The sequence below is a fragment of the Petromyzon marinus genome, chromosome 26, assembly GCF_048934315.1.
Source record: "Petromyzon marinus isolate PM22_M1 ecotype Great Lakes invasive population chromosome 26, UKy_Petmar_22M1.pri1.0, whole genome shotgun sequence".
In the NCBI taxonomy this organism is placed as follows: Eukaryota; Metazoa; Chordata; class Hyperoartia; order Petromyzontiformes; family Petromyzontidae; genus Petromyzon; species Petromyzon marinus.
Window position 1 is genome coordinate 4,222,087 of NC_133692.1, and position 15,658 is coordinate 4,237,744.

General features: G+C 55.4%; 1 protein-coding gene and 1 long non-coding RNA gene across 3 annotated transcripts in view; both read right to left on the bottom strand.

Annotated features, from left to right (window-relative positions):
- LOC116946191 (voltage-dependent calcium channel gamma-2 subunit-like) overlaps positions 1-3,753 on the bottom strand; it is a 37,886-nt gene extending 34,133 nt beyond the window's left edge. Inside the window, exon 1 of the mRNA XM_032961153.2 lies at positions 2,777-3,753. Coding sequence (XP_032817044.2) covers positions 2,777-2,896 — 120 coding nt within the window. The 5' untranslated portion in view covers positions 2,897-3,753. The remainder of the gene's footprint in view (positions 1-2,776) is intronic.
- A 4,938-nt stretch (positions 3,754-8,691) lies between these two features.
- On the bottom strand, positions 8,692-14,945 carry LOC116946192 (uncharacterized). 2 transcript variants are annotated; one of them, XR_004403448.2, is made up of 2 exons: positions 13,398-14,945; positions 8,692-10,723 (listed from the first exon to the last, which is right to left on the bottom strand). It is a non-coding gene; the product is annotated as an uncharacterized LOC116946192 (long non-coding RNA). The 2 variants fall into 2 exon arrangements; XR_004403447.2 differs by having other exon boundaries at positions 13,362-14,945.
- Between the last annotated feature and the right edge of the window lie 713 nt (positions 14,946-15,658).

A 15,658-nucleotide genomic window follows, 5' to 3' on the forward strand; every position in this document is an offset into this window, starting at 1 on the left:
CCCCCCCACCGCCCCCCCCCCGCTCCACTCGACCCCACCCCCTACCGACGACGGTGGATGATGATGTGCATGTGCCGCAATCAGAGGACATAACGCGCACTTCGCCGCAAATGCACACGGTAGTAATGCACAAAACGGAGACCCACTCACTGGGTCTTGCTCGTTCGCTCGCTCAGACACCCAAGACAAAGATTCCCGTCTTGGGGTCTTTAACGGGCTGTCGGGACAAGCGGTGGTTCGCGAGCACCTCGTGAAGGTTCGCACGCGCCTCGCTTGGGGGCGGGTGCTCAGTTCGACGCACGGCCGCCTTTGGCTCTCCAAATGGCGATGCTTACACGCCGCACCAAGTATCAATTTGAGGCGGAGTCGACCTAGAGGAGTCCCAGGACCGGTTCAGATATTCGTCATTGTTATTGGTCGTGAGCGGGACTCGAATTACCATCTCCGGGTTTGTGGCGATACGGTAATAAATATACGCATGAATATAGACACCCAACTCCACCATGATCCTTCATTACCTCCCTCCCTGCCACCCTCCCTCCATCTCTGCCTCCCTTTCTTCGTCCATGTCTTCCTCCCCTTTCCATCGCTTTCCTGCCTATCCTGGCATCTCCCTCCACCCCTCCCTCCCTCCTTCTACCCCCCCCCCCCCAATTCCCCTTCCCTCCCCCGCACTGTCGCTGCGCGCTGCGCTCATCCTGACAGCCCATTATCGGGGCTCGCGGCGATCACGTCGAGTGCCACGGCCCCTCCCCTCTCCCCCGCCCCGCGCCCACCCAGCCCTGCCCTCCTCCTTCCCCCTCCCCCTACCTAACCCTTCGCGTACCCCGACTCGCCTCGAGGGGTATTGTGAGCGACGTCCGCGTGCGGTGGTTGAAGGGGGGGGGGGCGCGGGAAGGAATCCGTGCGAGTGTCGTGCGGCTCACCGCTTCGTCCCTAGCTGCTAACGGGGCCCTCCACCCCGTTGTACAACCCCCCCCCCCCCCTAGCGCCCTCACCCCTTTCCCTGAATGTAAATGACGCGGAGAAGTTAGGGGGGAGGGAGGAGGGCTGAGGAGGAGTGGGGGCAGTGAGGGGGAGGGCGAGGCGGGGGTGGGGGGGGGAAGGTCATACGCGCAGCTCACAGAGCCTCCTCGCTCGCCCGCCCGCTCGCGCTGAGCGTCTCCGTGGGATTTGGCTCCGCACCTCCGTCTGGCGCCGACTCGGGTCTGGGAGGCCTTCACCCAGCAGTGGATGGACCGTGGCTGATGACGACGACGACGATGATAATGACGAGATCCCCGCACCGAGACTCACGTGCCGGCGATCCTACGATTGATGTATTGACGTCCCGCGCTTAAGCGGCCGAGCGAGAGTCACGTTAACGATCATTTTCCAGGAGGGGCTGTATCGGCCACAGTGGTTTACGTTGCATCATTGCCTTTTACAATTTGCAGCCGTGAACCTCTCAGCACACAGCGGTCTCGTGTTGCGCTGTGGCGTCACGGGGTCATTAGTGTTTGCCGTCTCCCCGACTCGCCCTCCACCCCACCCTCTGCCCTATCCTCCCCCACCGAATAAGTGACATGCTCCGCACGCAGACCCCGCGCGCTCCATCAACCCCACGGACACGCGGCCGCGCGCACGCCGCGCTCATTAGAGGTCGTCGTGGTCGAGCGGCGGTGGCTGCGCTGCACGTGGCTGCCTGTCACCGAGGCAGCGGCAGCAGAGGGTTGGTGGATGGCCACACAAAATGTTGTGGAACTCCCCTTTCTCGTGGGTAGGCGTCGATGAGCGGCCGTACCTTGGCTCGCCACGAACGTGCAACGCAGAAAATTGAGGACTCCTCTCAATCTGCGCCATCTCTATGGGATAGAGTGCTGCCCCCCCCCCCTCGCAGGCGCGGGTTTCATCCTGGGGCTCCGGTGCCCCCTCCCCCCTACCACGTGTATAACCACTCGTTAATCGGACTGAAAACATATTTAACACTACATAGAGGACCGCAGAACTTGGGCAATTGATGGTGTCGCCGGCTCACCGCGTGGCTCCTGCTACCCTCCCCGCTCGTCTGTGCTTCCACCTCGGGCCTCTGAATCGTCCTCTCTCTCTCCCTGAGAGAGCGAGCGAATGCTGTCGGGCAGGGCGACAGTTTAGCTCCACGTGGTGGGAATATTTTTTTTCACATCCTGAACTTCCAATTTTTTCGCATTTCCCGCCGACAAAGATGCTTCCAGCACGTCGGGCGCGAAACGTCGGACATCTTGCCGAGGAACACGCTAAACTCGTCAAGGAGCATAGACCACCACGTAAACTCCGGTCATCATCGCAGCAGCGGCGGCTTTTGGCTGGACATCGAACAAAGACGGTGGTCACCTCATCGCGCGCTTTCATTTGCTGTTCTGCGGCCGTCTGGAACGCTCTTCCTTCCGATATATCAGGAAACCACTGGGGCGATGCACTTTTAAATAATCTAGGTTGAAAACTAATTCATTTTCAATAGCTTTTTGTGTTTAGTTTGTTGTCCTTCCCCCAGCATCTCCGATAAGCACGGTTGTCTACGTGCAGTGTGAAAGAAGTTCAATATACAGACATGCATACGCTGCGTCACCCAAAAGCACGTCGCGGAGTCAATTTGTCATCGAATATTTGCAGGGTCACCGGTAGGCTGTGCCCGTTAACAGTAGTCACGCTCACAGCAAAAGGTGCATACTGGATGTGGTGTGCCGGACAGACTCGGCTGAAGGTAAACCCTGAGTATGGGGCGTACACGGCTGCCGCGGTGCGATGATAAACTCACTGGACTTGCATTCCTGAGGTCACCGGTTCGATCCGATCTCTCGGCGCGGCAGTCGAAAGGATGGAAATCGTTGATAAAATCCCGTCGCTCCTGTCCGCCCAGCAGGATAGACGGGTGCATCGCAGTTCGTCAATCAGCGGCAGGTGGTAGGGTAAAGCGTGGGTAACTTACACCTCTTCCAACGCGTGTGGCCAACGCGGAGCGGGAGCAGCGGTTGTGTTCAGTGCTTCACTCGGCCTACCCGAGAAGCCCCCTCTGGTTGAGGCACCCTCCGCCTGACGAGGCGTGAGCAGGCGATTTGCAGGGCTGCGCCTTTAACCTTTCAGCTTGCACGGCGCGGCCACGGGCCGCGTGGATGATGGGAGGGCGGCTCGCGAGTGTCAAAGTCGCTGTCAACAGCGCCGAGAGTCGAGCTGCGTCGGAGAGAAATCGCCGATAAATGATTTTGCGCGACTGAAAACGCCGAGCGTCTCTCTCTCTCTCCCCTCCTCCTCCCCTTTACTTATTAATTTATGGAGCTTACGGACAATATATTTTTTCCCCCTACGGGCTCCGCATATTTTAAAGACGGGGACCCTGAGCGTAATCGCTACGTTGGCTCTCGGCCAAATTCCAAATCGCGGGAAAAAGGGGAATCATCGCGCATTAGTCCGCCGTTGCGCACACTTTGTCAAGCCGGGGTCTGCACGTACCCTGTTCGTTTATACAAACGGGCCGAGAACTCAAGCGACCGGGAGCTGAGTCTCATTGGTGAGCGTGACAACCACCCCCCACCCCGGGCACTTTACAGGAGGGTGGGTCCGATGATTGACTCGTCGAGTATCGCCTTTGACCAATAGGCCCCAGCGTGGCGGACGACGCGCTGGCGATGACGCGCGCAGCCGCTGTCTCTCTCCATCGCCACCCCAGGCAATGCGGGAACACCGCCCGGGCGCTGTGGGGCGAGAACGCGTCTCAATATCGCGCGGCGAGGCTCCGTGTGGGCTACGAGGAGGGCGCGGTAGCCGGGGGCTTTGTAAAGAGCGCAGCAGAGCCGTCAGCCCCCCACCCCCCACGAGATCACGCCCCCCGCTGACCCCCTCCAAATACGAAGTGGCTTATCGCGTGGAAATTCATAGCGGGCAAATGCTCCAAACGCACGTTGATTCTAAATGGAGAGGGACCCGGATAAAAATCCACGCGACCACGGAGAGAGAGGGACGCGCACTTCAAATATACTGTAGGCGTCAGGGTTGGGATCCATCCCACGACCTCCTTTATATCAGGCAAGGTGGTTAACATCTCGCCACCGTGGTGCCTCAATGAGATCCGGCTCCCTCCATCCTCCCTCCCCCCTCCCCCTCCCTCCCTCCCCTCCCTCCCTCCTCCCTTCCTCCCTCCCTCAAACTCGGTTCGACGCATTCATAGCGCAGGGCTTTAACTGCGACGCCACCGCGTCCACCGCATATGGAGTAATATAAATATATAAATAACATGACAATTCTACCGCAAGCCACGAGGACAATTGCATCACGTACAATTGAAGCGTACATTTACGGGATTCGATGCTTGTGCGTTTTACAATTGTAGCAGCTGTTGCCAGCGCAACGAAATGAGTTTTATTGGGTGGATGGGCGGGGGGGGGATGTGCGGGGGTGGGGGATACGGGGGGGGGGAGGCGCTGGGAGGGTTCTGGCTCAAATATAGTGGGTGGGGGGTGGCGAACGTTTTTGGGCCCCCCTTTCCCGTCCCCCGCCCCCAACCCCCGGTCACCCCTCCCCCCAATGCTGACACCATCATCACCACCACCACCATCATCATCATCGCATTCATTACCTGGGCTCGTCTTCCACCAGCCCCGGTGGCTTTCTCCGCAACTCCGCGGAGCGCCGCGGTGACCGGAGGCCTTCCCGACGCCTCGGTGCGACTCCGGCGCGCGCTCGGCGGACGACGTCGGCGACTCCCGGCAGCAGCCGGGACCGCACCGCGCCTCGTGTGCCCGTGCGGTCGCAGCACCGCGAGCTTCTTTCGCGCCGCACGTGGCCAAAACGTTGCTCATCGGAGGCGGCGCGGGGGAAGGACAACAGCTGATTGTGATGCCGTTGTCGAGTGTTTGAGTTTATTTGGCTGATGCACGGATGGTCTCGTTCAGCCGTGCGGTTTTGTCCCGGATATTGTATAGCGCACAGAAGGCTCTCAACGGCGCGCGCACGGGGGATAGCTCTTCTGGCAATCCACTGCTGGATGATGGTGATGATCTTCCACTCCGTGCGGGTCGTGCGCGTTATTTTAACATGTTCAGCCTCAATATATAACATGTTAGGCGACGTTTCTGGCAATGGCCCCTGTTCAGAAAAATAAAAGTTATTTGGTGGTGCTGCTGCGTTGGAAGTGGTGCACAAGCATAAATGAACAACAACAACAACTATCAACAACGCTGTGAGTTTGAAAAAGAAGTGTATAATAGGCGACCTTTCTAGCATCGGACCTTCACGTTCTATGTCTATATGTTGAACTTCTTTTGCACCGCACGTAGCCAACCGCGTCAATCGGAGGTGAAGAAGGGCCATTGCCAGAAACGTCGGCAATCATAAATATATATTTATTGTATAAGCTCGTGCTGTTGACGGGTGCGTCGACTTCTTCAGATGAATCATTCCAGTTCGAAGGATCGCTTGCTCTGGAGAAGGATGCATTGCCCGAAACGTTGGCTATTATTATACAGTAACTCCTCGACTTACGAACAGTCGACTTACGAACTTTCAGAGATACGAACACACCTGTCCGTATGTCCAGTTGCCCGTTTGGACCGAGAGTTGTAATTTCAACCGCCGCGCAATAAATGGCGGTGGTGGCATCTACATCTGCAGAACAAGAAGAACCAGTAGCATCTACATCTGCAGAACGCAAAGAACCAGTGGCATCTACATCTGCAGAACGTGAAGAAGCAGTGATATCTACATCTGTAGAACGTGAAGAACCAGTGGCATCTACATCTGCAGAACGCGAAGAACCAGTGGCATCTACATCTGCAGAACGTGAAGAAGCAGTGGCATCTACATCTGCAGAACGTGAAGAACCAGTGGCATCTACATCTGCAGATCGTGAAGAACCAGTGGCATCTACATCTGCAGAACGTGAAGAAGCAGTGGTATCTACATCTGTAGAACGTGAAGAACCAGTAACATCTACATCTGCAGAACGCGAAGAACCAGTGGCATCTACATCTGCAGAACGTGAAGAACCAGTGGCATCTACATCTACAGGAGATTATACACCATTTAAATCCATTCACCGTGTTTAGCGTACATGCCGTTCAACATGTTTAGAATCGACAGGAGTCAAGTTGGACTTACGAACGAATCGACTTACGAACAGACTTCTGGAAGCTAATTCGTTCGTAAGTAGAGGAGTCCCTGTACACATAATCATTTGTTTTCCTCGTGCACCGGCCGTACCCGGCCCCGTCAACGCAGCATCGCAAAGCGCGTTGACGCTTGACGACGCGAGACGCCGTGGCGCCCCGCGTCATCCGTCCGTGCCTCGTAAAAACACCGCAACGCGACTTCACAAAGCAGGCCCGAGCCTGTTCCGCGGCCGCCGTCGTGTGGACGTGACGGGCCTGGCGCAACAGCGGGGTCCGTTGACTGTCTCGTCGACGCATAGAGGGAGACTGTGACCGGCTGTCACGGCGGCGGGGGTCAGGAGGTCACGGTTAAGGAGTCCAGGCTCAGGGTCGAAGTGAGAGTCGTGGATTTATAAAGTCAAGATTTGGGTCAGGACTAGATGTCAACTAGATACAAAGGGGCATGGTTACGGTGAGGGTGTGCGTGAGCTCAGGTTCGAGGCAGGGTTCGGCGCAGGTTCAGAATCAGATCAGAATCTGTATTTAGACTGCCGGAGGAATCCCATGAGCTATGAAGCTCTTTTTCGCAGATGTCCGGTATGGGCATGGGGTCATTGTTAGGGTTCGATTCAGGTTTAGTTGTAAGCGTCACTGTTTGCTCTAGAGTTAAGATAAGGGACTTGGGGCTACCGTTAGGGGTAGGACTAGATTTAAAGTTCGGGGTTAGGGCATGCACGCGTGTGTAGTGCGGGTGTGGTTGCGTGGAGGTTAGCACCTTGCGCTACCAACCCAGCAACCTGAGCTCGATTCCCGTTCACGGCCAACATCAGTGGCGAATATTTGAACCGGTTCAGGCACTCCCCTAGGTCGATTCAGCCTTAAACGAGTTCTTAAAGTGGTGAGTAAATATTCGCCCTGGGGATACTATTTACACACCGCACCAGGGTGGCGAGGGTGTCTAGCTGGACGCATCTCCCCCGCGTGCGTCGTCCCTGCCTTGTGGTGCCACTTGCTCAGGGGCTCTTGCCCCAGCAGCCTAAACAGGCTATAGTGGGAACTTTGTCTTTATATTTGGTTGCAGACGCGCGTGTGCATCCACATGTTTGCTGCCTTGTTTATTTACGTCAATGTACTGGCGTTCGCGTGTCCCCGTGTGCCTTACGATCGCTCGTACGCGCGTGCCGCTACCGCTCATCGCCCTCGTTCGCAGGCGAAGCGGTGACCGAGTCCCGTGTGTGTCAGGCCACCTCGTTAGGAGGCGCGCGTAATGGACCCATTAGATGCGAGCAGTCTACGGGGGGTGGCGACCCAGCGAGGGGACCCTGGGTACGGGCGGAACCCCGAAGGCACCGCGACCTCATCCCCCCCGCCCCCCCACTCCTCTCTCAGGATGCCATCAAACGGCTTCGGACCCAATATTTAGTCTCATGTAATCCGCTCTCCCTCCCAGAGACCGCAGCGTGGCGATTGCTCGATCATCTGTTCTCACCTCGCGTGCAGGGAGGGAGGAGATGGGGGAAAGCTAGGACAGGAGAAAGGAGCGGGGATGAAGGGAGAGGGGAGATGGATCGAGAGTGACATGGAGGGAGGAAGCTACGGTGGGTGCAAGAAGGGAGGGTATAATTACGTAATTATAAGAATAAATTATATTAACTTAGGCAGAGTAGGTGGACGGAGGGAGATATTAATGGGATGAGAAAGGAAGAGAGGGAATGTGGGGGGTGGGGTGTAGAAAAGGAGAGAGGGACAGAGGGAGATGGGGGGAGGTTGGCAGGGAGGGTATAGGGGAGGGATGGAGGGGAAGAGCGCATGGCACAGGGAAACGCGTGGAGGGCTTCAAATTGAAGGAGACGGGACGTGACCGCGCTGTCATTCCGCGCCTGTCCCAGGGATGTTGAATGCGCGCGTGGAGGTGGCACCGTCCGCTCCGGGAAGCGCCGCGCTGATGAGGGGGCCGAGTGGCCGGGAGGGGTCCCGACACGGCTCACCGCTCGCGCAAATCACTCGAGCCTCCTCCTCCCTCCATCCTCCACGCTCCACGCTCCACTCGTAGATCCACTCTCCATGGGGCACCCACACTATCCTCAACCCTCCATCCAGCACACACACCCCCCACCACCCACACTCGTATCCACTATTTACAATCCTCCACTCTCCACTCCACGATCCTTCATCTCTCCCCCCCCCTCCCCTCCTTCAGCTCTCCGCCTTCCACTCTCCAATCCGCTCAACTCCAATCGGCCATCTCGCCACAGCCTTTCACCCTGGCTCCCACCGTCCGTCGGCCCTCTGCCGCTTCCTCGTCACGCTCCCACCCTCCGTGCTCAGTCCTCCCGCCATCTCTTGGTCTTTTGCGAGTGCGACGAGCAGCGGCGCATCCGAAATGCCGGCGGAGTTGAAGCAGCAAGCGGTCGTCAGCCTCGACTCCGCCGATCCAATCGCCGACAGTCAAAAACAAAAATCCTCCTCGGCGCGGCACCGGCATCTCAAATTAAGAGCCGCCGCTGGGGAAAGCGCCGTGGGTAATTCGGTATTTTGCGGACGTCGCTTGTTCGCCTCCCCGCGCGGCACTCACGAAGAAAGGCAACGATGCTCTGACAAGACTTTTATTTTTTTAAACAGACAGCCGGGGAAAGTGTCCTTAGCGAGCGCCTAATTTTAGGCAGGCGGCGCGGCGCACTAAGTTGGGGTGCGGGTGGCCATCATAACCCCCGGGCCGCTTTTGTCTCACCCCCCCCCCCCAACGCTGCTGTTATTACACACCTCACCAGGCGGCGATTTAAGTCTGAGTCAACTTAGGCGCAGCTTCAGAGCAGGTACAGATACCGCTCGCCACTGTTTGCAAGCCGTGGCCGCGAGGCGAACACGGCCGTGCCAGTGCGCTGACTGCAGCGCCACCGCTCCCCATTTGCACACATACGCCTCGCAAACCTCTCTCGCCCTCTCTCGTCGTCGTCTCTCTCTCTCTCCCTTTGACTCCCTCGCTCTCTCGCTCGCTCCCACACCTGTCTATTTATAGTCCCGTGTATTATTGTTGGAACAATGGGTGGCTCTTTCTTATTCGTGGCAACGCGGACCGTGGACGCATTAGAATTCCACGGGCGTGAATGAACGGCGACCGCCCCACTCTGTCGCTCGCCTCCCCTCACCTCCCCACACCGCCGCCGCCCCCCCCCCCCCACTCCCCCCTTGGGCTCGTCTGGTGCCGCACGCGCGATGATGCACGACTCCGGCACGGGATGAACAAAGGAGCTCGGTGTGACGTCTGCACGGGTCCCGGGATGAGCGCGAGAAGCCGCGATGGGTGAGAGCGCTGCTATGGGGGAGGTGCACGGAGAACAGCTTCATAGCAAACAAACAAAACAAAATCAACACATTCGTCAAAAAGACTGCGTAGCCTTACAAGCAATAACATCTCGTGTGCATGTAATAGACGACGTTTTCGGCAATGGCCCTTTCTTCATAGGACATTAAACACATTCAAATCAGAGCGCGATAGCCAATCAAATAGAAGTGGTGTACATTGCCCTAACCCATCGAGCCCACTGGTTGATTAGTGTTGGTTAGTGTTGGTTGTTGTTGGTTAGTGTTGGTTAGTTCACTTTAAGCGGAGGTTTCGTAGCCGATAGATTGATCTATATTTGTTTTTGGAGGGGTTAAGTCACGCGGTAGGTTTAAGCCAAGGTCTTTGTCATTAACCCTCAACCACATAAGAGTGTCACGTCTGCAGATCGATGAACACGTGGCATGGTGAGTCACCGATCAACACATGTAACGTTGTGTTACTTAAGAACACGTGGGTTGGTGTCACTGAGCAACACATTGCATGGTGTGTCACTGATGAACACGTGGGATGGTGTGTCACTTATCAACACTTGTGACGTGTCATTTACGAAGACGTGGAATGGTGTCACTGATCAACACGTGGGGTGGTGTGTCACTGATCAATACATAAATCAGAAACTTTATTCAGACTGGAGGAATCCGATGATCTATGAAGCTTGTTTCACAGTTGTCCAGTTGGGATGGGCATACAAAGTTACGACGACAATACCAAAACCGATAGGTGTGCAAAGTGGGATGGTGTGTCACCGATCAACACGTGCGACGTTGTGTTATTGTGACGAACACGTGGGATGGTGTGTCACCCATCAACACGTGCGACGTTGTGTTACTGTGACGAACACGTGGGATGGTGTGTCACCGATCAACACGTGCGACGTTGTGTTACTGTGGCGAACACGTGGGATGGTGTGTCACCCATCAACACGTGCGACGTTGTGTTACTGTGGCGAACACGTGGGATGGTGTGTCACCCATCAACACGTGCGACGTTGTGTTACTGTGGCGAACACGTGGGATGGTGTGTCACCCATCAACACGTGCGACGTTGTGTTACTGTGACGAACACGTGGGATGGTGTGTCACCAATCATCACGTGGGGTGGCGTGTCACTCACGAACGCTGCGCGATTTATTTTCACGTAACTCAGGACGCACGTCTGAGCTCCCATTGCGCATGGAGGTGCCGCGCTGCACGGACCCCGTGGCCGCGATCCCTGGGGGAGCTTCCATCAGTCGGCGTGACGCCACACTCCGTGAGATCATCTCTCGACGACCACCCTGCAGTACCCACAAAGACAAATATCCCCCGTATAGCCTGTAGCAGACTGTTGGGGCAAGTGCTGTTAGGGTGCACCTATGAAGGCCGACGCGGCACACGAGGGGGTGGCCAACACCACGCATAAACACGTGTAATGTAACTAGAATACTTGCAGGCAGCTGGATAAGCATTGACCGCGACTAATATTGATAAATACCAAATATCCGAAACAGTCTGCTTCCTGAAAATGATAAAAACAACAATAATAATAACAACAATATATTCGTGGGGATGGCCAAGTATCCCAATGTAGGACCGCAGAGCTTGGGAAATCGTCGGCAGCGCCGGCGTAACTGCCCGCTTTCCTTCCCCGGCGCCTCTGTGCGATGTGCATGAACGAGACAATGGATAAAATACAATCGCGGGTCATTATTAATTACATATGAATTACATATTACATATGAATTACATATGAATTACATATGTAATTAATACCATTACATATTTTACACGCTTTCATTTAACTCACTCTGTCTGTTGTTGTTGTCGTTGTTGTTGTTGTATCCTCAAATCTTGTAGCTCAATTTTAACCCACTTCCCAATGTGGTATCGACTGCAAACTTGGTATACTTATGTCATACTGATGACAATACTATAAAAAAAACAAATCTTTTTAAACATTATTTTTTTTATATGTTATGTTTCGGCTTGGGTCAAATTGTCCACGCTCACCTAACGTTGGTTGTAATTGCCCACGGTCCCCTTAAGTTATGGCAAACTTTGGGGCCACTTCCTGGAGTCGTGGAGTTCTGCCATTACTCGTAGATTTCATAAAAGCGCGTTTTAAAAAAAAGGTTTTTAAAAATATTACTTTTTCATTACATGTGAAGTCGCTGCGCGCGGACGAGGAAATGAGACGGCGAGGCTAGGGAGGGGGGAGGGGTGTGGGTGGGGTGGACCTCGAGGGAAGCCGAGGAAGCGATGGATGATTTAATCACAGAAGACCGAGAGCAGGCGATCCTCAGTGCAGCCTTGCGCAGACGGAGACCGAGCACGCGTTAAAGCAATTCCAATCCTTTCTCCCGTAAATGGGGCTACACTCATCACGCGGGCTGCAAACAAACTAGGGTAAAGGCGCAGCCTTGCAATTTGCCCGCTGGGCGAAGGCTCTCCGGCTGAGACGAGATCCATAGGGCTCTTAGCGAGTCGTTTTTGTAAAGCTTATCTTCGACGCTAGGTACTAGAGGAGTGGTTCACGTTCAACGTCCTCGTGGTTTACCCCACCATACCCAACCTGCCTATCGAGTGTGGTGTAACCACTTAGAATGCTTACTAATGGGCGGAGGTGGGGAGAGGGTGGGGGGGATTGCAAGTCCAGCGTGCTCACCATACATCGCGGCCGCCTGACTGTACACTTCCGCATGCCCACGTGCACAAGTGCGCACGTGGGCATGTGTGTACCGTGCGCACGTATGCACACGTGTGCACGTGTGGATGCGTGCCCCGTGCGCACGTGCACACGTGCAATGATGATTGTTGAGCATGAAACGATGGAGGCAGTAGTCACCACCACGTGTGAGTTAGACCGGCGTGCAATCGCGGATTCCCAGGTCGGGCTCGCGTGAGTTGGGAGTTTTAACTTTCACACTTGCCACGTCTCGCGCATGATAGGGACGCAATCAGGGGATGCAGCGTGGCGCAGTCGTGAAACTTGTGCCTCTCGCGGCAAGAAGTGCGTGGGTTCGATTCCCGACTCGGGTGCCTTTCAGTGTGGTGTTTGAACGCTCTCCCCCTGGTTTCTGCATGGGTTCCCTCCCATAGCTAACAAACGCACACACACACACAATGCCAATAATTTGGACCTAAAACAACATCCCAATGTTGCAACATTCCGTGCAAATTGCTCAATTGAAATCAACACACAACAGCAACATCAATAGCGGGCCCGTCCACGACTTCGAAAGCGTGGGGCAGGACACTCCTGGGGAACAAAGAAAGATTCGTGAGGCTCTCCTGGTTAAACGAGTGCAAACATAATGTTGACAGTAATTCTATTCATTGTTATAACTCAGCCAATCTGGGCACAGAGAACGCTGCCTGACCAGGCCCTGGCAACGCATCTCATTGAATTATAATTCACGGTGCATGTGCAGTCACGATCCACTTCGCACTCGCCGCATGTCTCGCGAGAGTCGCTCTCTCTCTCTCTCACCGACGGTATCCTTGTCTCTCTCCCTCCCTCTCTCTCTCCCTCCCTCTCTTTTCTTATTTTTTACTATCAGAGGAAGCAAGGAGATGCTCGGTTTAGTCGGCACTTGCTCCGTTCATCATTTCGTTTTTCCCCCATTGCTTTGCTTTATGCGCTCCCCTCCCCCCTTTTTAAATGAAAGATTTTACGTGTTTTACCATTGTGCAACAAAATCAATCTGTGCTACTTTCTTCGTAGACACAAAGATCAACATGAAGAAGCACGCTCTGCTCCTACTTCTTACCTATTCCCTATCTCTCTACCTCCTCTCTCTCTACCCCCCCTCTCTCTCTCTCTACCCCCTCTCTCTACCCCCCCTCTCTCTACCCCTCTCTCTCTCTACCCCCTCTCTCTCTCTCTACCCCCCCTTCCCCTACTCTCTCTCTTTGTTCCCCCTGTTTTCTATGTACATTTTTTTCAAACTACGACAAGTGCTGCATCTGCACCCAGCTCTTCTCGCAGTCAAACGGCCTCCGACGGGTAGCTCATGCAGAGCGCTCCGTCTTCTGCCACCGAGCACGCGGCCTCCTCCAGCGCCCACTGCTCCTTGAAGGCCGGCACGGCGTGGGTCAGCCGCGCATGGCGGAACTCCGGCAACACCCTGGCTCCGACCAGAGCACGGGAGGTGCCCCCTGCGTATGGCGAGATTGGCGTAGCCGAAGAGCACGTTGACCAGCCCCTGAAGATATTGGGGTCCGTCGCCCTTCGGGTGTCCAAAGATGAGGACCGTCGGGGAGAAGTGGAGGCTGAACCTTAGGAGGATGTTTCTCAGGACCTTGAAAAGCGAGTCCAGGCGCTTGCACTCCACGTATTGGTGCGCCACCGTCTCCACTTTACCACACTCCGGGGAGGTGTCGGTGAAGCGCGCCAAGGAGGCGTTGGTGGTGACGGTGCCGTGGGAGATGCTCCAGCTGAGGTCGCCGATGCGGTTGTACGTCGGGCTGGAGTAGAGTTGCCTCCAGCGAGGCCTCTCCGGAGAGACGCAGGGCTAGGGCTTTCCTCCAGGCATGGTCCTTGTGGCTCCTCAGGGTGTGCTGTTGGTGAAACCGGACCATGCAGGAGTAGAGCACCTTCTTCCCTCCCTCTCTCTGTCTCTCTTTCTCCGAGTGTCGCTCTCTTTACGTATCTCTCTCCGAGTCTCTCTCGCCGTCTCTCTCCGAGAGTCTCTCTCTCTCAGTGACTCTCTCTCTCAGAGCGTCTCTCTCACGCTCTCCCTCACGCTCTCTCTCCGTCACTCTCTCTCCAAGAGTCTCTCTCGCTCTCTTCGAGTGTCGCTCTCTCGCCGTCTGTCTCCGAGAGTCTCTCTCTCTCCATCACTCTCTCTCCGTCACTCTCTCTCCAAGAGTCTCTCTCGCTCTCTCCGAGTGTCGCTCTCTCGCCGTCTCTCTCCGAGAGTCTCTCTCTCTCTCCGTCACTCTCTCTCCGTCACTCTCTCTCCAAGAGTCTCTCTCGCTCTCTCCGAGTGTCGCTCTCTCGCCGTTTCTATCCGATAGTCTAACGCTCTCTCCATCACTCTCTCTATCTCCAAGAATCTCTCTCGCTCTCCCTCCCTCCGTCTCTCTCTCCGAGTGTGGCACTCTCCACGGGCTTTACCAGAATTTAAAAAACAACCCCCACCCCCACACCGTAGCAGCGACGGGGGGGGGGGGGGGGGAGCAGGGAGCGCCTGCAGATGATTATATTGAAGCGTTGCGCAGCCTAGGCGCGAACAACCATGAACCGCATCAACTCACCACCCCCATCTTTCTTTAGCTGGAAAAAGTGGTGGTGGGGGGTGGGGTGGAGTAGAGGCTTGGCTAGGCGAGGGGCTAATTATCCTCTGTGGTTAAAACACGGCACAGGTCCACGGGCAATAGATGAGCGTTAACACGCGTCTTGAATTGAGCAAGGTAAGCGTGGAAATGGAGACGATGGGAGGAGGGGATTCCATGGTGGAGCAGTGCGAGAGGGAAGATGCAGACAGATAACTGCTGTGATCTATAGTGTGGTGAGTGCGTGAGTGAATAGGTGTCTGAGTGCGTGAGTGAGTGGGTGTTTGAGTGGCCAAGTGAGTAAGTCTCCGAGTGGCTGAGTGAGTGAGTATCTGAGTGGCTGAGTGAGTGTCTGAGTGAGTGTCCGAGTCGCTGAGTGAGTGTCTGAGTGTCTGAGTTAGTGAGTGTCTGGGTGGCTGAGTGAGTGAGTGCCTGAGTGAGTGGCTGAGTGAGTGGCTGAGTGAGTGTTTGAGTGAGTCAGTGTGTGCGTGGCTGAGTGAGTGAGTGTTCTGAGTGAGTGAGTGCCTGAGTGTGTGAGTGACTGAGTAAGTCTCTGGGAGGCTGAGTGAGTGAGTGGCTGAGTGAGTGAGTGTCTGAGTGAGTAAGTTTCTGCGTGGCTGAGTAAGTGAGTGTCTGAGTGTGTGAGTGACTGAGTAAGTGTCTGGGTGGCTGAGTGAGTGGCTGAGTGAGTGAGTGTCTGAGTAAGTTTCTGCGTGGCTGAGTAAGTGAGTGTCTGAGTGAGTGAGTGAGTGTCTGAGTATGTGAGTGACTGAGTAAGTGTCTGGATGGCTGAGTGAGTGTCTGAGTGAGTAAGTGTCTGCGTGGCTGAGTGAGTGAGTGGCTGAGTGAGTGAGTGTTTGAGTGAGTCAGTGTGTACGTGGCTGAATGAGTGAGTGGCTGAGTGAGTACGTGTCTGGAGGGCTGAGTGAGTGTCTGAGTGAGTGAGTGTTTGAGTG